The sequence below is a fragment of the Carettochelys insculpta genome, chromosome 1 (genome assembly GCF_033958435.1).
Source record: "Carettochelys insculpta isolate YL-2023 chromosome 1, ASM3395843v1, whole genome shotgun sequence".
NCBI lineage: Eukaryota > Metazoa > Chordata > Testudines > Carettochelyidae > Carettochelys > Carettochelys insculpta.
This window is the reverse complement of record NC_134137.1, coordinates 312510109-312533718: the sequence shown is the minus strand read 5'-3', so window position 1 is coordinate 312533718 and position 23610 is coordinate 312510109. Positions and strand designations below refer to the sequence as shown.

Here is a 23610-nt window from a genome sequence, read left to right as displayed (position 1 = left end):
GGCTCAAACTCCAAAGTAGTGAGTTCAGTTGGGCAGCAGCTACAGTACTCCGCACTGAGGAGAAAGTGAGACAGCCATTATCAGAGAGAGAGAGAGAGAGAGGCTATGTAAGACAAACCAAGAAGCCAAGGAGACTTCAGATCTTACCTTTGTCGGGATTCTCATTATGCTCTGCAGGAGTCTAGGTGAATCTTATATAGACCCACCAGCACCTTCTTCCTGGGTGTTGGGTGACGAATTAAAGATGAGATCAGCAAGTCTCTGACTTTCCAGCATCCTATTCTGAGAATAACCACCACCAAAACCCACACAGAATACAACCACAAGGGCTTCGCACTCTTCCGTTTCTTATAAAAGGTAACCCCATTTCCAATGTTGGGGTAGACAGGAGATTTTCCTGCCATATTGTTGAAGTTACACGGATGTGAACCCTGCATGTTTTTTGAAAAAAAGAAATATTTATTGTAAAGTTGACAGACTCTGTGACCTCTGTCTTGACCAAAATGCACCAGCTCACTCAGCAGTTTGATTTGAGACGCTGTTCAATTTTGAAAACACTTTCTACCTTTATAATTATTTATTATTTATATTACTGTAGCTCCAAGAGGCCCCCATTGTGCTAGGTGCTGTACAAATACATAGACGCTAGCCCTACCCGCGCCCCAAGAGCTGGGGTCCATGCACCTGCCTGGAACCCCATTGACAGTGGAGGAGTTCTGCCTTAGCTCCACACAGCTCTCTTTGAAAGATCAGGATCCAAATATAGTAGGGTCTCAACATTCGCAATGGTTCCATGGTGAGAACCCTCACAAATGTTGAATATGGCAGGCGCTCCCTGCTTGGAGCCCTGAGGGAAGCAGCAACTGCCGGGGCTCTGTGCCCCGGAGCCGCAGGGAAGTGGCCGCTCCTGGCCACTCGTGAATAATTGAATTCGCAAACCTTACGTTTGCGAATGTTGAGACCCTACTTTATGATCCATATGGTAAGATTTCATTTATTGGGCCCTTCCTTGTTCCCAAATCCCCATTTTCTGAAAAAGAAACCTATTACCACAGTGAGCATCATTCATTCCCACTGAACAGCCTCACATGTGTACAATGACTTATTTAAATGAACTCCATGTTCTTCATTCTGTTCAGATAAACCAGGTGCTTCAGAGCACAAGATGTACATTTTATGCTCAAAATAATGGGGGAAGGGAGGAAAGGGAAGGAAGCTGAGGAAGGATTTAACTTTTTGTCAAATACCTTACTCTAAACCAAATGTTAGACAGATGTATTGTTATTCTTTATTAAGCTCCAACAACATGCACAAGGAACAAATATCAAGATAGCTCATGGCTCAAGGTGCTTGCCAATTAAGGCCTCAGTCCTGCAGTTAACTGTGCAGGGGATCATCCCTACAACTGGGCTCAGGACAGGCATAGGGCTGCTCCTGAATCCAGTCAGTGGGGAGCTGAGATGTGAAAGACAGACACAGGTAAGCCATGGATAGCAAAAGAGAAGTTAACTTAGTTTATATTTTATTTTTAATATAACATCATGATGGGAAGGGCACTTAATATGGGCTAATTATAGTCCTAGGCTGGGGAAAGGAAGGAGGGGATTAGAAGATGGTAGGGCTCATGCGTGTTGGGACAATTTTTAGAATGGGGGTGCTGAGAGCTGTTGAACCCAACTGGAAACCCCATATTTAATGGAAACTATTTCAAGACATGGGGTACTGCAGCATCCCCCAAAACCTTAGTTCCAGCACCTATGGGCTTAAGGACTTGGCTACCCAATAGCTAAACCCAGAAGCCACAGCAGTGGCAGAGCTCGTGGACAATACCATCCTAGAACAGTAATGGCGCATTTCTTCTTTGGTGGTACAAAATGTGGGTTTGATGGTTTTACACTACAGCCACCGTGGGGCAGTCAAGACAACAGATAGGTGCTTGGAAGCCAAATTAGCAAGGAGCAGAAAGGCAGCGTACCTGCTGCCTGGCCATACTTGGAAGAGAGGTGCGAGATGATAACATATCAACCCTTAGAGCAAGAGTCACAGTAGTGGTCCACCAGGAGTGAGTGAAATTTGCCTCCCCATCAAGGGCTCCCCTGCCAGTAATGGCGGCCCCAAGATCCCAGACTTTCAAGAGACTACAATTACCCTCCCACTAAGGGCCAAGTGGAATGTTATAACTGTGGGCAACCTGGACACATACAACAGGAATGCCCTGTGATGGAATGTGACTATATACATGCCTCTTCCATCAAACTGTTGAGAATCCAAACCAATCCACAGAACTGACTCCAAGGTAATTGATGGTCCTGATAAAAATAGAGCCAAACACGAATGAAGAATTGATAGACTGGTGGGGAGCGGAGGGAGAGGACAGATTCTACTTCAACTGGTCTTAGCCCTACCGAAAGCTCTGGATCCAGAGCAATGCACCCAGTATTCTTGAATCCATGGAGAAATCAATACATACCCAAAGGGCTTCTGTCTTCTTATAGGAAACACACCAACTAAGGCACCTTTAGGTAGGAGTGGCAAATAGCCTAACCTGGCTGTGATCCTGGGATGCAACTGGGACCCTCCTGGGAGGAGACCTGTTCCCTGCCCAGACCCTCTTAGATGCAAGAAAACCCCCCAAAGATGCCTAGGACCTGATTCTCTATCATTCAGTCTGATCTTTTTCGAATCTCAAGGTCTCATGTCTCAGAAAAACAGCAAAAGAAGTATTGGGTGGAGCACAAGCCTGAGCCTGTGCTGGAAGCAATTCCATGGAGCCTAGAGAAGACCCTTTCCAAAGAGTAGACCCTGAAGAAGGAACATCCCAACTGTCTGTAGATTATCACTCATCCACAGGCACTACAGAGCCCCTTCACAACCTAGACTGCATCCTTGATGTTGTGGCAACTCAACATGACAACCAGACACTCCAGGAATCCTTCAACCAACTAGCCACAGCCAATGGGGTAGTCACTGCTCAACAGGCATCTTATTAGTTTTCCTGCTTTGAATTATGGGATGAGGATTTTTATACAAAGTAGAGAGACTTCCCCAAACTAATCTCTAGTCCCCAAACTCACCTGTCAGAAGCTCTTATGGCTATCCCATACTCTTCCCACTGGACACCTATGTAGGGTGAAAACCCAAGAAAGATTATTGGCCCGATTTGTTTGGCTGGGGATTTTTTAAGAGGTACCCATTTTCAGTTTATCAAGACTCAGGACTGGGCCCCCAGCAACTCCCTACTTTCATTGCAACCCCCTTTGGGGTGAACTGATATAATAGACTCTCAGGGGAAAAGCACCCATGGTCACAAATTTAATTTGGTACTTGTGAACTAAGGTGCCCCATACCTAGGGTCATTCATTTACAAAGCATCGTTGATTCACACTAATGTGAGAGCCATTCCAAGTGTTTTCCTTGGGTGGCTTTCCCTCAGAGTTCATCACTGATCAAGGGATGAATTTCATGTCCTGGGAGCTCCAACAAGCTTTGGCACTATTGTACATAGTATGAAGCATTGCATGATTGCTCTGGACCTCAATCCACTTTCCCTAGACAGATGAACTGGTGAAGTGGTTCAATAAGCCCCTCAAAATATGCTAAATACATTCCTGGGAACAGATACCAAAGACAGATGCTCCTCTGTCATTTCTTTGGAACCCAAGAGGTACCATAGTCCTCCAAGGGCTTCTCCTCCTTCAGACTTTATTGTGGGAGGCACATTTGAGAAAAATTAAACTTGGTTTGGGGGTTTCAGGAAGCTCACCCCCAGCCCCATTGTCTTCTAATAGATCATTCAAAGAGGGAAACATTAGAAAGCTTGGGCCAGTTGGCCCAAACTAACCTCTCTCCCTCTAATGTCAAATATATCCAGATGTGAGAATGTAATTGCAGGGAACTCAAGTCCCCCTACTACTTCTGCATTTATACAGCAAGCTCCTGCGAAATGGTAGGGTCTGTATGACGTGCATTATGGGGGTGGGACCAATAGATTAAAAAATTAGTGCCCAGACCAGCACAAACAAAGGCAGGTGTATCACATAAATGCATTAAAACAAACAACATCCTGATGATAAGGAGGTGTTCTCCTCACTCTGGGGACGTATCTTGCTGGTGACTTACTACATCCACAGAGGGCTATGGCCGTGCCCAGTAAGCAGATATCAAATCCAAGAAGGTGTAAAACTCTTATTAGTTCAGGAAGTCCAGGAAATGTAAAGATCAAGCATAAATGAGGAGTTTCACTGTCCTGCTATAGGCTGATGGTTTTGGTACCAATGCCAGATGGAGCTGCCTGATTTTGTGTTTCTATCAGATGAACACCATTTCTGACTTTGATGCACATGTAATGCCCTAAGTCAACCATCTGCAGGATCATTTCAGTCAAGCCTGCTTTAGCACATTATCTCTAACTACTGAAAAATTCCCCTTACTCCCCAAGCCCTGAAAAAACCATCTTTTCTGCCCCAGTGGACCTCTGCCAATTTGTTATTATTCCTTTGGGTTGCATGTGATTCTGGGCACCTTTCAAATGCAGATGTTATGGTTGTTATGGCTACTCTATTGCTATTCTGTAACCTAATTAGATAATGTGGTCATTTATGCATGTCTCCAAAACTAACAGCCATCCTTCAAGCTCCACAGGAGGCCCAGCTAACAGCAAACCCAACGGTGCAAGATGGGATAATGTGAAAAGAAATATTGGGGGTATTTAGGAGAGAACAGTAATGTTCCTTGCAAAACACACCATATAAGAAGACTAAAGAGCAAGTCTAGGCCTTTCTCGGCCTAGCAAGGTACTGCAGCAAATTTGTGCCTAACTCTGCTTATTGGCCATATCTTTTACTGACTTTATTAAAAAATCAGCCCCTCAACAAGTTATGTGGTCCCTGTGTGTAATCAAGCACTTGAAGTAGTACGGATTCTCTGCAGCAAGCAGCCCTGCACATTCCTGATTTCTAAGAATTCAGTCTACACAGGGACAACCAAAGTGCTGTGCTACGCCAAATTTTCCAGGGAAGAGGAGCACCCATACCTTTACACAAGTATTAAACTCTTCAACTGGAAAACCCCGTACTCTGTCCGCAAGAAGGTACATCTGGCCTTACATGGGGCCATAAAGGCACTGAGATACGTCCTGGCAAAGGGGTGCTCCGTGGTGAGTGTTCTCACATGGCCACTCAAATGGTAGAGGGAAGGAGGAGTTATACTAAGGGAATACTATTGCCCTGGGCCAGAAGACTGTCACTTGCTGGCTTACTGACTAACCTGACCTGCTACACCAGAGAGAAGAGCTGAAAATGAATTAACTGATCCCTATAAAAGAGAGCAGCAAGAAACAGAAAGGGGGAGACTGAAACTTTGTCCAAAAGGCTGAAGGCCAGAGGGGCACCCTTCCAATGGAGTGCTACTAGAACTGCTAGTACTGCTGCTGCTGCTGCTGTTGAAAGGAATTGCTCCAGAGGCCTAATGGACAGAAGGGATGCTGTGTGATGTCTTTGTTGCTGAGACTCTGATGTAAGAGCCAGGACATTTTGGGTTACTGTAGTTACTGGTGTAAGGAATAGACTTGGCAGTTGAACTGACTGGACTGCATGGGTTTTTGAGGGAAGACTCTGCAAGGTTTTGATTTGTTTTGTTAAGAAGGCTTAAAATAAAACTAACCCCCCTATAAACTACTTCCCTGGGTTCCTGGAGTAAGCTCTGGCACAATTGCCCCATGGACTGAGCTGGCTGGAGTCAAAGCAAATGCAAAACCTGGTCGAGTGAGAGGAAGGTGCTGTAAGACAGCTAGCATGTGAAGCAGCAGGTAAGACAGTGGGAGAAGTTACCTAGGGAGAGCTTGGGTATGAGGCTCAAGTTAGTTTCCTTCTTAGACTACTCCTCAGTTGCTAATTTCTGTCCTGTAGCCAACTCCCTTTACCTAGTAAGGCTCTGGTGGTCTTTTCTGACCTTTCAAATCACCACTGACAAAAGTGTGGGGGCCAGCCAAAGAGGATTCAGACATGCTCATTGTGGAAGTATAACATTGTATAAGTATAACGTTGTATAAGGGGACATGCTGGATACATTGTATATGAGAGGGCATGCCAAAATATGTTACAAAGTATCTGAGGGAGCACACGTAGGGACAGTTAGCTTTTGAATGGAGAAGCAATTAAGATGGAGCCAGCGCGTCTAAGAAGCAGGCATCAGAATGGAAGGTGTGAAGGGCAATTAGTTAAATTAACTGGAAGCTGTTAAAGGAGATTGTTAAGGGTGGCAGGTAATTGAAGATACATGACTGGTCTCAGGGATCTCGAAGGGTGGTGACTAAACTCTTTTTCTTCTTTGTCTGTAACTTGTCTATAACTTGTTCTCCAAAAAACTGTATAAATTAAGAGACACAAGCCCCACTCGGGGGGCTCACTTCTAAATGTATTAGCAGAGCGGCTTTGCTAATAAAACAGAGTGGTCTGATAAATTGTGAGTCTGAGTCTAACTTTGACATCACATTATAGTAGTTAACTACTGACCCCTTGGCTTGGCATCTGTCTCCCCTGACCTCACCCTAGGTGTCTGTTAGGTCCATCAGCCACCCTTTCCATGAGCCTGCTCAACAAGGACCCTGAGACAAGTGTAAATGGTGATATGAGGTCCAAGTTAATGAAAAATTGGGCCCTGAATCTTCCCTTCATCCCTGCTTCTGTATAGCGATTGAAGGCTTAACCTTCATCCTTTGCTCCATCTGTCTTCTCTTGTATAGCTAATTGCAAATTTGGACATACAATTTTCATGAGCCTCTCTCTTCCATCTGTATAATAAATGCCCTTCTCATTCACATAATTCCATGGCTACACCATAAAGTGTTACTGATGAGTCCTCCAAAGAATGAATCTCCTCCTGGTTGAAAGTTTTTTTGCACAGGATTCCATAGTCATCCTCCTTTAATCTTCAGATCAGAAATCTTGGGAGCATCTAAATCAACTAAGTGGACAAAGGGAAACTCTGTTGAAACTTAAAAAACAAAAACAAAAACAAAAAAAAAGCCTTAGGTCTTAGTAAAATGTTAACAGTTTTTGAAAAGAAATCAGCCAAACTAAGAGAACGACAAGAAGTCTTGTGGCACCTTATAGACTAACATATTTTGGAGCATAAGCTTTGGTGGGCGAAGACCCGCTTCATCAGATTCATGAGTGGGGGGGTGGTTTCAGAGGGGTATTTAAAGAGTGGGGTCCCAGTAAAGCGGGAGGGCCAGAGCTGACAAGGTCTATTCAGCAATGCGGAAATGGCCCAGTATCAACAGCACTTATCAAAAGAGGGAAAAACAAGTCAGATCAGACAGGGGGATGTCAGCCTTTGTCAGAGTCTGATGGGGAGATACTAGCACCCAGAGCAGAGAAACTGCCTTTGTAAGCTACGAGCCACTCCCAGTTGTTCTTGAAGCTACTAACACGGCTACCCCTCTGACACAGCCAAAGTAAGTATATTAAAACTGCACCAGGTGAGCTTTTTCTCAGAGATTAGCCATACTCCCCATGACCGACCACCAAAGATAATCCTTGAAGTGTACCTACTTATGGAGTTTCCCTAATTCACTGGGAAACCTTTGTGGTTTCACATTCTCGACAATGACTTACTGACCCATATATCATTTTGGGGGAAGACTAGAAGTTTGCATCACTTCAGCCCCTAAAACCACAAGAGCTTCCTCACTTTTTCATCAACCCACAGGTAAACAACCAACACTGTACTTTCATGTTCAGCCATCAAGTATATCATCACGACTATTGTGTAAGAACTGGTTTGTAGCTGACTAAGCATAAGGTAGGGAGATTCAGTCCTCCCCAGTTCCTGGCCTGGTTCTTGGCACGAAGCCTGCGTACACCCACACTGCATGGACATAAGTTTCAACAATTTCCCATGGTTAGAACACGTCTAGCTTCTTTTGTACTACTGGGGCTCTTCTAAAAGTTGACTTTTCTCTGACTTTAAATTGGGAGCTGTTCTATAATTTCTAGGTAGATTAAAGAAGAGGTGCTACTCGATTGCAATAATCTAAAGTATTTCTTCTTTGAATGGGTCATGCTGTGATGCTTCTTTTTTAATAATAAACTGAATAGAGAAAGAACTATGAGCTAATTGTGGGCTAAATCTTTAAACAGCCTTGCAGGGTGGGTTTGTTAAATATTCTTAAGTCTTCTATCAAAAACACTGAGATGAACGTGGGCTCAATAGACAACAACACTGAACCAGTTCTACAAATCCGTATATGAATGCTACATGTATTTTTCTGCTAGTTATAGTCACAATTTCCATTGTAGTGATGTGAAAATACAATACTATTTGCAAGCGAATAAAATTTGAATTGGTTTATTTCAATGGTGCTACAATAGGCATGAATCTAGCCCATTATCTGGTGACAATCATCCACAGATGTATTGCTGTGCAACGGTAATGCATAAATAAGAGTAGTTAGTAAGACCTGTCGTCGTAGGAGCCATCCTTCTGCAGATGTAGAGGTTTGCAAAGAGAAACCAGAATATCTCATTGTACTTGTTTATTATTTAATGATAGATAAGTTCTAACCATTATTAGCTATTCCACCACATGGAAGACTCCTTTGATTATTACAAATTAAAATAAAATGCTAGCATGCTAATTATGAAAGACTGCTGATCTATTTAATGACCTACATATATTCAACTCTATAGAAGTTAGGTTAGGTGTACTGAAATTTCAGTATTTCCTGTTGTGTGGTGGTGGTGGTTGCTCTAACGGCAAGACAGTGACTCAGTGACTTGGCAAAGTGGAATTACTGACATAGTATGCAAAAAAAACCATTATTGATGGGAGCAGAATTTTTCAAAGCTATATTAAAATTTGAAGATCAAGGATGCCTTAACACCCTCATTGAGTTTATTCAGTTGAATAGGTCTTCTTATATAATCATCCAATGTACCTGAAACAATAGTAATTAAAAAAACTCGGGACACATACATCCGAGGAAAAGGTGCAACGGAAACATACAGAACAGTCATTTAGCCCAGAGGTGGGGAACGTCTGGTCCACGGTCTGGAACCAAATCTGCGACTTCCTGGATCCAAACCGTGAAGCTCGGGACTACTTCATGCCCCCCCACCCTGCTGAAGGCCAGATGCTGGGGGAGCCCTAAGCCTGTCCAGCTGGATTCAGCCCACAGGCTCTGACACGGTACATCATGGGTAGGAAGCGGCTTCTCTGCCATCAGTCCTCCCCATTGCCCCAGCCTGCTCCCACCACCCCCCCCACGCCCAGACCCTTACCCCGCTCCTGCACCCCCTTCTGCGCAGACTCCAACCCTCAGCTTTTTCCTGCACCCTCCCTCCTGAACTCCCCCACTGCTGCCACCAGACCACTTAGGCATCTTACCTCCCTCCCAGATCCTCCAACACCAGCCCACTCCTGCACCCTCTTTCCAACCCAGACTGCCCACCCTTAGACTGTTCCTACACGCTGCATCCCACCCAGACCCCAAACAGCCACCCACAGCCCACTCCTGCACCATCCCTCCCGCCCAAACCCCACACCTGTTCCCCAGTCACCCCCTCCCACACACTGAACCCCCCCCCATTTTTGGTCACACCCTGTGCCTGGGGCCCCAGAAGCATTAATCTGGCCTGGGGAAGCCCTGAACTTCAGTCCCCTCCTTGTCCACCCTCCTGCCCATGGTGATGGAGCATGATGGGTGTGAAGTGTCTCAGCCAGGGGCCACATCAGTAAGGGTTTTGTGGGTTGTCGGGTTGTTTTTTTTTAATCTTGTCCCCAACTGACTTTTCCATAGGTCAGTAGCCCCCCCACCCATAAAAAGGTTCCCCACCCCAACAGGACATCGTTGGTGTCCTCTTTTGTCTACACTGCCATAGACTTACATCTAACCAAGAAGTAGTTAACAAAATCTTTAGTGGACTTGTGTATTTTTATAAATATTTAATATGAAACTTCAAATAATTCTTTCATACCATACTGGTTAATCGATCAGAGTCAGAGCCAAAAAGCTTAGATGTATGCAGTATGCCTATGTCCTTAGTAGCAGTTGTCTCAAGGCAGCAAAGGAAACTTTTCCTAGCTCTCCCAAGAGCTGCCATGCCTTGCACTCTTATTGTATGCTTTTATGTTAACAGAAAGCATTTGAAATAGTGCTTTCCCCAGTAGGGCTATGTCTACACGAGCACCCCCCCACCCTCCAAAAGGGGGATGCTAATGAGACATGTTGGGATATGCGAATGAGGTACTGCATATTCATTGAAGCACCTCATTAGCATATCCCAAAATGTCCCATTAGCATCTGCCTTTTGGGAGGGAAAGGGCTAGTGTAGACATAGCCTAGATATGCTGAAGAGCAAAACATCACCTGCATGTAGGAGACTGCACTGTATTACAAAAAATCTTAAACTTACAAAGAGTCCTTAGCTTCTGATACTGAGATTCATTTCTGTTAGCGTTAGAATAATTGTATGGAATCAGGATGCTAATTTAGGGCACTTCTATTGAAATACTTCCTGCAAGAAACATTAGCCTGTGAAAATCAACACAAATGTCAGAGCAACTGAAATCCCAATTAAGACTTTCCTATATTAGTCATTTGTATTTTAGTGGAATTATTTTGTTCCAGTCTAACTCTGACTGACTAACTTAACAGCAAAACTTCCGTTTATGTCAGTGAATGATGGCTCGGACTCTCTGACTATATTTTATTACATGCTACAAACAGCGGAGACAGTAGAATGGCGGGCATGAAACACATCTGGGGATTTATGTAACTCACAATTTGAAGTCAAGCAACAAAATTCACACTACCAGTTTTCAAAAGAGGCCATATTATCAGATCTCCTTTCAAGTAGCTTGGTTTCCTAGTGATCATAGACAGGATTATGGAATTACAGGTCCAACACAAAGGGTGGATGGAACCATTTAACACTTTTCCTACCCAGGTTGCCCACCTATCTGTCAGGAAGTAGTAATTCCAAAGCCATGCCTTAGAAGACAATGTGGGACTGGGTCTTTATTAATAACTGAAAAAAATCCAGTGACTGTCAAGTAGCTTGGTTTTCTTGATCATCCATCTTCTTCCAACTTTAATACAAACACACTGACTATGTTGCCTGAACTCCTTCCACTGTCTGTTAGAAGTCTCTCAGTAGCCTTGAGAAAGGGCAAGCTACTGACCACGCTGGGCATAATAAGCTGAATGGAAACAAGGTAAACTTTTTTTTTAATGTTTAAATATATACAAAATTCAAGTTCTTCTTTGTACAAATATATTTTAAAAAACAGCAAATATTAACTTAATTTTTATACAAACATCTAAACAATTATTTTCACCTACTTCATGTTAACGTGCTTTTGTCAATTAAAAAGAAATAGGCCATCAGCATAAATTACAATCCATTTTAGCTGTGACCATCATTACAGTAGTTCACTCACCCAGAAATAGACAACTAGGAGTATGAAGAGGTAACCAAGGAGTACTGCGAGGTAATTCAAATCTGTGATTGAAATGAAGAATACCAGCATTTTATGGGCTTTTTCCCTAGTATCTACAACCAACATTAAAAACTGGTCTTGACAGCAGTATAGCCATCCATACTCCAGACATGGCTAACAGTGGTCACATACAGTAAGCTGTCAAAGTCGTCTAGGCAAGAAATGAGTGTTTGATTTTTTTTTAAAAATTATTTTTAACTAGAAAAATCCTGGAGTCCAAACCAAAACCTCAACACTTGTTGCATATTTCACATCACATCACATCTGCTGATATATTAAATGTGTGGGTTTTGGTAGTAGAGTCAGATACCACTAAATGACTTTGTGACAACATAGCCTGTACATATTCAGGATTCATACAGGATTATTAACAAACACCTAACATAACTAGCTCCTAACTCAGCCATGCTTGAATCAAATGTATGAGGTACAGTATTAGGTGATGGATGGTATTGTCCCATAACACTGTTTTTGGTGTACAATATTCTTGCAGTAAAACATCTTCAGAAATTATATACAAGTTGTAGAAAAATAATTATTTTCCATTTCAAAAGATGGTATGGATGAGAGATTAGAAAAGGTGGTTGTAAAACAGTAGATACTATGTACCCAGAGCTCCCACCTCTTTCAACTGAAGTGTCAAGTGCCTGACCCCTCTCTCAAGGTCAGGCCATCTTACCAGTACACAAAAGGCCAAAAATATAAAATTTGCCAAAAGATGTACACAACTGTGCAATAAAAATATATCTTTGTACAAAACAGTGACTCCTTTGGGGGAACCTACTACGACTTGCCCCAGAAATTTTCTTTCCTCTTCTGAGCTCGTTCCAGAATCTGAGATGCTAGTGAGCTAGAGGCTGCAGAGCGAGCCGAGATCTGGGACAATCTGTCATCTGTAAGTGCAAGCAAGAGGGAAAACATATCTATAACTAATGCACCAATCAGAGGTAAGTTTTAAACAACTGAAGCAGCTGTAGCTGATGTGTCAAAAGCCAAAGGCTTTAAGCCATTTATGACAATGGATGCTAGAAAATCAAATACAAACAAATTTCTACATTGCTTGCATTACTGTTGCAAGGGAAGCTAATTAGAAAACTATAAGGATATGGAGTAGGATTTTTAAATTTGGGGCTCAGTTCTTAATTAATGTAGTGGGAATTGGGCATTAATCTCTCCTTTGAAAGCTAGGTCCATTGTGCTTATCTTCACAGGCTTAAATGATCCTCCAGAAATACAGAATTGGCACAGTAACTTCTATGATTTTCCCCTTTTCCAGAATTTTAGTGTGGGTTTGGTTTGTGTGTTTTAGTAATCCCTTGGTACTGTATTGGTATGTCATGCTGCAGTAGCCCACCCCAGCAGGGAGAGGAATACAAACTGGCCAGAGGGAGCCTGCACAAGCTGGGCCAATTTAGGTGAGGAGCAGTCAGCCAATCAGGGCCAGGCTTGGCCCTGTAAGACTGCAGAGCAGAGGGGAGCTCATTCTCACCACAGCCAGCAAGGGAGAAGAAGTTGGGTCCCAGTGGGGAGAGGAGGGAAGCCAGCCAGTGGCATCTTGCACAGAGCTGTGCTGGGCAGGGTCATGGGAACTACAGGGACACACCAGCCTGATACCTGGCAGACTGTGGGCCTTGATACAAGGGCTGAGAAGACTGCCACCGTCACAGTGAAGTGGCCCAGAGAACAGCATAAACAGTCACAGGGAATGAAGAGAGATAGGACATGGCTGCCATCAGAGAGTCTCTGGGTTGGGACTCAGCAGAGTGAATGGTTCTGGGTCTCCCATATCCTCTTTGCACTGCGCCTAGCTACACTAATGCGTGGCCTATACAGACTGCAGCTTGCCTCTGAGGCAAAGGGATAGAATTTGGGGCCACAGCTGGCCAAAATGGTGGGTGTAAGGACCGAGGAATGCTGATACCGCTCCCCTCCCCCTGCTTGCCGCTCAGGAAGGGGGCAAGAACGGAGAGGTGGGCACTGTTGGAGGGCAGCATCCTGAAGCAGCAGCTGCAGTCCAGGGACTGACACAGGTCTCAAACCAGACAGTGGAGACAGCAGAACAGAGTGATGATGGGCAGGACAGCAACCAGAAGGCAGCACATAACACTCCAACAAAGTGAGCCAGTTCCTGGTCTGACCAGTAGGAGGTGCTGCAGCAGTGACTTGACAATGCTACAAGACCCCCTGGGGCTTACGGCAGCCAGTATAAATTACAGCTGTCCTCAAAAGATGCTCTCAGTTACTCCAGGGTATCAGCTGGAAGAGAGTCCAGAATTGGGAGCACAAGGGCAGCTTAAAGCTCCTTTGTACACCCACACCCCCACACCCTACCCTGAGATGCACTATGTGCTCCCTAGTTGTAGCAGAGGATCAGAGCAATTCAGTGTACAACACCACTGTTGTTGCTAAATAAAGTACTCTGCATACATTTTTGTTTGTTTCTTAATATCTAATCTTGATTTTCTTTAGTCTTATGCATTGTTACGTATAACTCTCTATTATCCAGAACAGTTGCGTATTCAGCAAACTCCCAGTCCCCAGGCTGCTGGATACGATAGAGTTTACTGTATATGTCTACATAAAGCACATGAAATTCAACAGTCCTCTGCAGCATGTCACAGCTTCACCACACCTTTTAGATAATAGCACTGTTCACCAGACTGTATCTTTGCTGCTAAAAACAATAAGTGACCAAGTATGAGCTGTCAGAAATATACTCAATCATGTCCAAATGGTGGTAGCTTGAGTGGAAAAATTTGTCAGGCATACAAGCGGACTGAAACCCAACTACACACTTACATACACAAACGCATGTAGTATTGTGCTCATAAAGGGGATTTTTTTTTGTGTGTGCAAATTAGGAACCTATTTAAGAATGTTTGGACCAAAGTCTTTCAAATATGTAAGGCAAGTTTTAGAGATGGTGTTGATGTTAAAAAAAAAATATGATTTCAAATACAGCACATTGTAAGGTATAGCACCACATTCTGTCTTGATTTTTGAAAAGTCACAGTACTATTTTTTATAATTGTCCAGATAATTGATAATTTACGACAGTTACTGATAGTGACCATCTTGCAAGAGGAATGACAAAATCTGTAATAATATTATGGATGTACCACAGTGCATCAGGTCAGAGAGGCAGTCTCCTGGCACAGATGCCCAATTTTGGAAGTTCCTTGCAGAATACATACAGCCCGTATTCAAATTCTCACGAGAACAGGATTTCTAATAGATTACAGATACACTCATCCCTCGTTACCTGAGTACTTATGAGCACTCGCTTAAAAGGAGGGACACATATACTTACCTTTGTTCACTAGACAAGTGAACTCCCCCGCCCCGCCACTAATACAAGTCTAACCCCTCTCCCCACAGCTTCAACCCACTGGAGTCTGACCCAGCCCCACAGCCCCAACCTGCTGCAGCCTGACCCTCCCCCACCAGCCCCAACCTGCCGCAGCCTGACTCCCCCGCCCCCACTGGTCCCAAACCACAGAAGACTGACCTCCCACTGGCCCCGCATCTCCAATCCACCACAGCCTGAAACCCCTGCTGCCTGCCCCGCACACCCAACCCACCGCAACCTGAACCACTCCTGCCAGCCCTGCACACCAAACCCACCACAACCTGACCTCCCCTCACCTGCTCCACAGACCCAACCTGCAGCAGCCTGAACCCCCCCGCCCATCTGCCCCACAGACCCAACTCATCACCAAGTTTTAACCCTCTCCCCCACTCATGGCCCCAAACTGCCTCCAACCTTTAACTCTCCCCAACCCCCAAGCCCAAGGTTCTCTTACCTTTCAAAAGCAGCGCCACATGCTGCCACCTCTTTGGTTCCTAGTGCCCCAACTCAGCAATCAAAGACTTTTACATGTATTTTAATGGTAATTTAGCGTCCCTCTCATGAGTTTTTGCCTATGAGCCAAAAGTTGGGAACCAATTGCACTCATATAGTGAGGGATGAGTGTACTCCTATATTCTGTCTAGTTGGATTAAAAACACCAGAGCACCCTCAGGCATAGTACTTTTGCACTTTGCTTGTAATTGAAGCTGGAGCCAGAACGCAAGAAAAGCTTGTGGAAATGAGGGGGTAGTTAAAATTGATTTTGGAACAAATGGTTATATTAGCCATCCTGAACCACAGTTAATCAGTTTCAGTTTTAACCACATTTCATAGTCTATTCCTGGTGGGTGATACTTAACTTTTCAGATTACTGGGCACAAAAAAATATTTTGCTTTCTTTTGATCGTATGCGTAAAGGTTTCGTTGGCCTACATTTGGGATGGCTGCATTATGTCCTGCATGCACCCAGCTTCTGCTGAGGTGCAGATGAAGTCAGAATTCATCTGTATGAAACATACCTTCATCATTATAGTTTTTTTCCTGCAGCGGTAACTGGAAATTGCTCTTCTTTGGGCTCGCAATATTCCCTAGAAGAAGAGGCCACAGGTTTTATTTCAATACCATTGGAAAGAGTTGTTCTGCATCAGAAGTCAATATGGGATGACACTTCATGTCAAAAACAATATAGAACAGTACTCCTAAAAATGTAACGCTCAGTTAGGATACTGCATATTTGCTAGTTACAGGACTGAGACTCCCTTACTTATCCCCATTATAACAACTCCCACTGTAATAATTTTCCTATAACATAGTACCCTGAAAAGAGTGTTGAGACGAGGATGGAGCAAGTGCATTGTGCTCCATTCTTTTCCAGGCAGCATCCTTGGAGGCTGTTACCACACTTATACAGTGAAGTAAGAGCTAATGGCTTGAACTCAAGATGGAGGTAGGATATGGGTCTAGTTCTAATCCCAGCTCAAACAGTGACTTTTTCCTACATTTAGGCAACTCACTGAACCTGTTTACCACTTGTTCCATTGTAAAATGGAACTACTGCCTTACTTCAGCCATCTCTGAAATGCAAGGACTTAAGTTCTTTTCAAGAGTAGAATCTCAAGCAGGTGGGTAAAGTCTTTTCTGAACTAGGACTTAAGCATATAAATTTTACTTTGACATCTAAGCAATTGGGAAGTTCCGTTATTTATCACGGATGCCATCACAGTATGGTTAATAGTGTCATTTAAAACTACTCCGAGCCATGGTGGCCCAAATCGCTCCTATAATAAAGGGCTCATATGGGGTATGCATACACTACACTGTACATTTTAGTAAGTGGAAACCAGACTTAATACACTTGGTGTTTTCAGCCCCATGCTTGAGTGTTCGTATTGCATGGTAAGCCTTGGTTTATAAGTGCTGGATCCATGTCTCCAAGTCCCGCCCAGCATATCCATACTGTAATATATAGACTTTCTGACTTTGGCCTTTGGCTTCAGATGCGTCCACACTACAACATGACAAGGACTGGACCCAAGCCATGGCAGGCAGGGAGACTCTGACCCACCCTATTAGTAGGATCCTAGGACCTGGGTCCTGAGTGCTTGCTGACTTGATTGAGACTGACTTGTCTCAGGCTCGCGCTCAAACCTGAGTCAGAGCATAAACTTCCTGTGCAGTGTAGACATACATATGGGGACCAAGAAACATTGCTAAGATTCCAACAGACCTTTTAAAGACACAGAAAGCTGAACGGTCCCCTTTTTACTCCCTCCTTACACAAAGGCCCTCAAAAACGTACAGCTCTCTCAAAATCCACATAGATGTCTGGTGATCCTGTAGACACCAGGAACACCCTCAGAGACCCTGGACCTCTCCACCACCCCTTTTAACATAGCTGAGATGGGACCATGACGACAGATTTTTTCCTTTGCCAATAACTCTCTCATGAACATCTCAGCCCCACAAAGAGGGGTGCTCCTCAGCACATGAAAGGGCACATAAACATCACAGGCTTAAGCTGTGTTAGCTTTTCATCTGATTCCCCCTGGAAAGCTATGGAGAAAGGGGGGGAAATAAGTGTTGTACCACTTAGCCTAATGTCCTTGCTCTTCTCCCCACAGAGAGTGCACTACAGAAGTGTTGTGTTGTTAGTGAGATGTTCAATTAGTCATCTGTGTGGGTGACCCTATCGGAAATGCACCAGGTTTTCCCCTGCTGCCTACAGAAAACATACCAAAACTGTTCACACAGAGCCAATTATTTGCGGTATCTAGTAATTCCTTACTATAATCAAGAAAGCTCTATTAGACGAATATGAGAACCTAAGCATTAAGGAAAGGCCAAATCATCCCATTGCAGGCTAACTCAAAGGGACTCAGTTAGATGGAGAATAGTACAGTTGTTCTAACAGGCTCAACCAGCCTAGTAGAAAAGAGCTTCTCTGCAATAAGCACACAGTTTTTCTTTTTTGAGGTCAAACAACTTTGGGCCCTGTATATCTGCAAAGTAGCAATTACTGCATTCTGAAACACAAATTCAGTTGATGGAAGAATCCTATTAAAAAAAAAAACACACCACCATTATGCTGGAATTCTGGATCCCTGAGACTCCCTTGAATGCGACAGGATGGAATCCAGCATGGAGGCGTAGAGTTCCTGACTGATTTCTGTACAGGAGCTATAGTTGGACGTGCTGAGGTGGGAGAAGCTCTTTCTTCAGAAGCATTGATAGTAGGCCAAGAATTCTTCCTCAGAGGCAAAGGATCCAAAGTTTTCAATCCAGCAGCTGGGGAGGTAAGTAGTGATACAGCTTCTGCTTCCCCTTCAAACTGAAATACCATAGAAAAAAAATTACTGTTAGTTTATACACACAACTGCAAATTTGTTTGAGATATATCAAACATCAAGTGCAGAGATATGTGCAGCTGTTAAGTGTTGGCTGGGTTGTCCTGGAGCTTCCAGGCCAGGTGAACAATTTAAGGCTTGGGGACAGTGCTAAAAAAGGTGTATATTACTGGGCATATTCTAAACAGCACTCAAAAAAGGCTTTACACTCATGTAAAAAGACTAGACTGCATTCTTGATTTCAGTGCAGACCTGGATCAGATATTTGGCCACATGCACATTCACATGCAATACCAGGCCAGATTCTCTCCTTAGGAAAACAAACCCCTTCCTAGCTTCCATGACTATCTCTAGGAGCAGGGAAAACATGGAGACAAATATAAACTAAAACTGAGCTAAAGCCTGGAAATCGGATTCCTAAATTTCTAATCCTACCTCTAGCAATAACTTTGTGCTCACAACCTTTGTTCTTTGATTCCCCATCTTCAAAACTGGACTATGAGTTTAATACAGGGATTAATACGCACCTACCGCAGAAGATCTTTGTGAAGGTGTATGTTTATAAATTGCTCCGTATTATTAGCACTGAAGGCGAATATGTGATTTAACTAGGCAGAAACTTTTATGACAATAAAACATACGTAACTTCGTCACAAGACCCCTAAGATATTTAAAAGTCTGTTAAAAACCAGCAACTAAAAATTTTTTGAAACACTTGGGAACCCAGGAACGTTTGTTAGTGACAGGATCCCAGGTATCCCAACCAGGAAACAGAGACAGGATCCAAAAATTATCTATGGCATTATGAAAAAATACCAAGTATTAGATATTGAGGAAAACCCCGAATAAAGGGAATAAAATATTTTGCTGTTATTGTCCCTTTAAGATCATGATGAGTTCATATTTTATTTTCCATGAGGGAAAACAGTGAAGAATATAGAAAGAGAAGGAATTATGATTACAAATAATAGGAAAGCTAAAGATATGGAATAGTTGTTGCCGTCTTGTCATTTCTGACCTCAGGCTTTTTACCAGGGCAAAAGTTGAACTTCGAGTATTTCCAAAAACTGCAAGTATCAGAGGGGTAGCTGAGTTAGACTGTATCTTCAAGAACAAGAAGTCGTCCTGTGGCACCTTATAGACTAACAGATATTTTGGAGCATAAGCTTTCGTGAGCAAAAACCCACTTCATAAGATGCATCAGCTGGGGGAGGGGGTTCCAGAGGAGGGTTTAAATATATGGACTTATGAAAAAGAGGGAATCCCAGTCAAGAGGAGGGCCAGAGCTAACAAGGTCTGTTCAGTCACAGAGGATGTGGCCCATTAGCAGCAGTTAATCTGGAGTTGTGAACATCAAGAGAGTAGAAACCAGGTCAGTTCAGTCAGGGAGGATGTGGCCCATTATCAGTAGCTAATACGGAAAAACTGCTTTCGAAACTGGCCAGCCACTCCCAGTCTCTGGTCAATCCTTGGTTGACAGTGTCAAATTTGCAAATGAACTGCAGCTCTGCAGCTTCTCTTTGGAGTCTGTTTTTGAAGGGGCTTTTTTGTTGTTGTTTTTAAATCTGCTACCCACGAAAGCTTATGCTCCAAAATATTTGTTAATCTATAAGTTGCCACAGGACTTCTTGTTGTTCACAAAAAATGAACAGTTACTATATATACTATCACACTATATATACTACAGTTACTATATATCCTATCACACCAAGGGCTTGTCTACATAAACCACCTTCCTTAGAAGGAAGGATGGTAACTAGGGTGTTGGGAGTTTACTAATGAAGTGCTGCCGTGCATAGGCAGCACTTCATTAAGCAAATTCCGCCCCCACGGCAACTTCAAAGTCCTGGCAAGCGTCTAGCCGCAGCTCACCCACTGGTACTTCGAAGTGCCAGGGCAACTTCAAAGTCCCTGTAGCCAGACAGAGTCCCCCTGCTCTACTCCATCTTGCCCCTTTTAGGTGCCTCAGAGCACAAGAGCAAAGAAACACCACAGTCTTAGAATGTTTGAAAGCACAGATGCACTTACCTCAAGCACAGTTTTGATGCTTCAAAACACAGATGTGCTGTGTCAGCACGACCCTGGACTGAAGAATACAGATAAGGGGGCTAACAGGCTAGCTGTTGACCACAGGGCCTCTAACTGCCCTTGGCTGGTACAGATAATTGATACACCCACATTTTCGTCCCAGAAGGGGAATCTCCCACCCATATGAAAAGAATGTCCTGTTTTAATGATTTAGTTATCTCTATCTTACAAGTGTAAATTAAATTGCAACTGCCTTGTGAGAACTAGCGTCACAAAGACGGACCAGCACAATTGGTACCTTTAGATAAGGAAGAATGTGCGTGACCCAAGGGGTATAAAGAAGGGCCCGGCAGACCACTCTAACTGAGCTCCAATTACCTATACCTGCCAGTCGGGTAAGGTCTTTGCCTCCCAAGGTCCCCAGGGACAGCCTCCTCATACTGTTCTTTCCAAGGGATTCAGTGAATGACGCTGGCTACGCCGGAGTCGAAGGATGCAGGGGTGAGAATTATACCTGCAATGTACTTTTGTGCACGTTTAATAGTGAGAGCTCTGTAGTCTGAGGCATCTGGTCCTCAAACGGGTAACTTTTCACTTGTAATCTAATTGGTATACCATATGTATCATCCTACTAGTAGTTAAGAAGATAGAACAATAACCTTGTAACTGTTAAGATTTTATTTCTGCTTCTAATAAACAGTAACCATTTAAGCTTTCAGCCTGTCTCCTCCTAGTTACTGTAACTCGACCAAACACAAACAAAGAACCTCAGCCGTTTGGCTATACCAGCCTGGTCAGTGGTAAGGTGCAGTAAAAGCTGAGCACTGAGTCGTGCTGCCTCCACGGACCAGACTCTTGGGGCATCCGTCAGCCTCCCTGGCTGCCCGCTGCGAAGGGACAGTTTGTCCTGGCAGTTAAAGACTTGGGTGGAATAAGCGCTGTGCACCAACCTTTGGGGCACCTGTCAGCCACATTGGCTGCCCGCTGTGAAGGGACTGTCTGTCCTAGCAGTCAAAGACTCGGGTAGATCTCTGGGGCACCTGTCAGCCACTTTGGCTGCCCGCTGCGAAAGGACTGCTGGTCCTAGCAGTTAAAGACTTGAATGTGATAAAGCTCACAGACCACTCATTACCCAGCCATCAGCTAACAGTCCCCTTACTCCTCAAAATTTAGCCCCGGCACTTCGAAATACCGGCTGGTGAGCCGTGGCTGGACGCGTGTCCGTACTTTGAAGTTTAAAACTTGGAAGTTGCCATGGGCGAGGTGGGGGCGGAATTTGCTTAATGAAGTGCTGTCTATGCATGGTAACACTTCATTAGTAAACTCCCAACACCCTAATTACCATTCTTCCTTCGAAGGAAGGTGGTAGTGTAGACAAGCCCCAAGAGAAATCTGCAGTGTAATCCTATGCATATCTAGAAATTGAGTCCACACACCTGTTTATGAAGTGAAGTGACTATGTAATGAGAGAGGTTTTGGAACACCAGGAGCTCAATCTGTTTAGCTTAACAAACAGAAAGCTAAAGGGTGAATTCATCCGCGTTAAAAAGTATTTACATGGGGTACAAAATATAATGGGCTCTAGAATAAAAAATGTATAATAAAAGGGAAGCTAGATCAACTCACATTGGCAATGAAATGTATGTTTTTAACAGTAAAGGTAGGTAACCACTGGAAAAATTTACCAAGGGTTGTAATGGATTCTCCATCACTGGTAGTTTTAAAATCAAGACTGAATGTTTCTCTAAAAGATTTGCTCTTGTTCAAACAGGATTTAAGTCAGAGAAATTCTGTGGCCTGGTATGCAGGAGGCCACACTAGATGACCACAGTGGTCCTTCCTGGCCTCAGGATCAATAACCCTTGAAGACCCATGAAAATAAGCACAGTCATAAACCCATTTGATCCTTACCTGAGGTAAAATAAAACAGAAAATCTGAAAAACAGTGATACCAACACGGCACGCTTCCCTACCCAAACCACAGAGTTTGGAGCTCTGCATGGACTTCAGGAATGACCTGGGATAAGGGTAACAGGGAGATCAAGGGTTCTTGCAGCAGGATTTCCTCTGGACTCCTCACACTTTTACCCAGAAATATATATAGGAGATAATGCAGCATTCCCTTCCCACAGTCCTTCAGTTTCCATTGTTTTACAAAAATATGCAATTACCAGCTTCTCTATCACAGGTAACATTGAAAAATTTAGACTGGAACATGTCAATCCTTAGACAGGGTTAGAACAATTGTTCTAGAGGACAAAAAAGAATGTCATATCTTTATCTTTCTACCCCACATATTGACAAATGCTTGTTTTTTCTCACCTCTTTGGATTTTCTTTCTCTTGAGGCTTCTTTAGATGCAGAATAGTGTGTTTCTAAAGACTTTTTCTCTTTCTGTTGTGGGGATGAAGACTTTGTTTTAGGTGGGGACACTAAAACCGCACCTCCTAGAGTAACAGAAGATAAAATATTTTGTTACATTAAAAATCTTTTCATAAATTCATTAATTCTTTTATTTTAATTTTTTTTTTTTTTTTTTTTTTTTTTTTTTTTACCAACAGCTGGCATAAGATCACGATGAGTTCTTTGAGCTTCACCATGATTCAGTAGGGAGGCATTTTTTCTGCAAAAATGAGGAAGGATGGTTTAGCGATTAGGGCTCTGGCATCAGTCCCTGTTCTAGCACAGACTTATTGTGTGACCTTGGGTACATCCTTTAGTCTCTCTGTCCAAGGTCATAGAATGGGCACTTCTTTACCTCAAAAAGGGTGGTAAGTGTGAGGTGAGGGTAAGCATGCTCAGGACACAGATGTTCAGATACTACAGTGATGGAAGGTCATAAAAGTATCTTCTAAGACAGAAAATATGTGATGTTCAGATACTACAGTGATGGAAGGTCATAAAAGTATCTTCTAAGACAGAAAATATGACCAAATAGACTAATGCAGTTTGCAATACATGTATAAAAGACCTAGAATTTTCTGTGATTAAAGGAATCAAGGGCAAGTGAACTGCCAAATACTATACTCAAATTGATATTTCTAAATATTTTCCTACTTTTTTTTCACCCTTCACCCAGGTGTTATCTGAACTCCAATGTCATTTCTTGACTAGGAGGGAATGTCGTGGCAGCCTTCAAGGGGATGAGGCCATAGCTTCCAGGAAAACCCATCAACCCTATTCAAGTTTGCTAAAAAAGTCAAGGGGTAAGTTTACACAGCAGCTGAGAAGGTGTTTCCCAGCATACATAGACAGACATACTAACTCTGGTCAAGAAAGCAAGCTCCAGACAGCAAGTTAAAAACAGCAGTGTGGGTGCAGCAGCATGGGTAGTGACTTGGGATAGCCCCTGGCATACAATCCGGCCTGAGCATCTGGATACATATT

The 23610-nt window shown here is 43.4% G+C and overlaps 1 protein-coding gene across 3 annotated transcripts in view; it reads right to left on the bottom strand.

The window, feature by feature from the left end:
* Window positions 1–11213: 11213 nt before the first annotated feature.
* The window catches only part of MDM1 (Mdm1 nuclear protein), a 35042-nt gene continuing 22645 nt past the window's right edge, over window positions 11214–23610 (bottom strand). For 2 of the 3 annotated variants that reach the window (XM_075013319.1, XM_075013335.1), the window contains 5 exons: window positions 22779–22846; window positions 22546–22670; window positions 17927–18179; window positions 15871–15939; window positions 11214–12395 (listed from right to left, as the gene is read on the bottom strand). In XM_075013319.1, the coding sequence (XP_074869420.1) occupies window positions 12286–12395; window positions 15871–15939; window positions 17927–18179; window positions 22546–22670; window positions 22779–22846 (625 nt within the window). In that variant the 3' untranslated portion in view covers window positions 11214–12285. The remainder of the gene's footprint in view (window positions 12396–15870; window positions 15940–17926; window positions 18180–22545; window positions 22671–22778; window positions 22847–23610) is intronic. The other variant, XM_075013326.1, reaches the window with a different exon arrangement.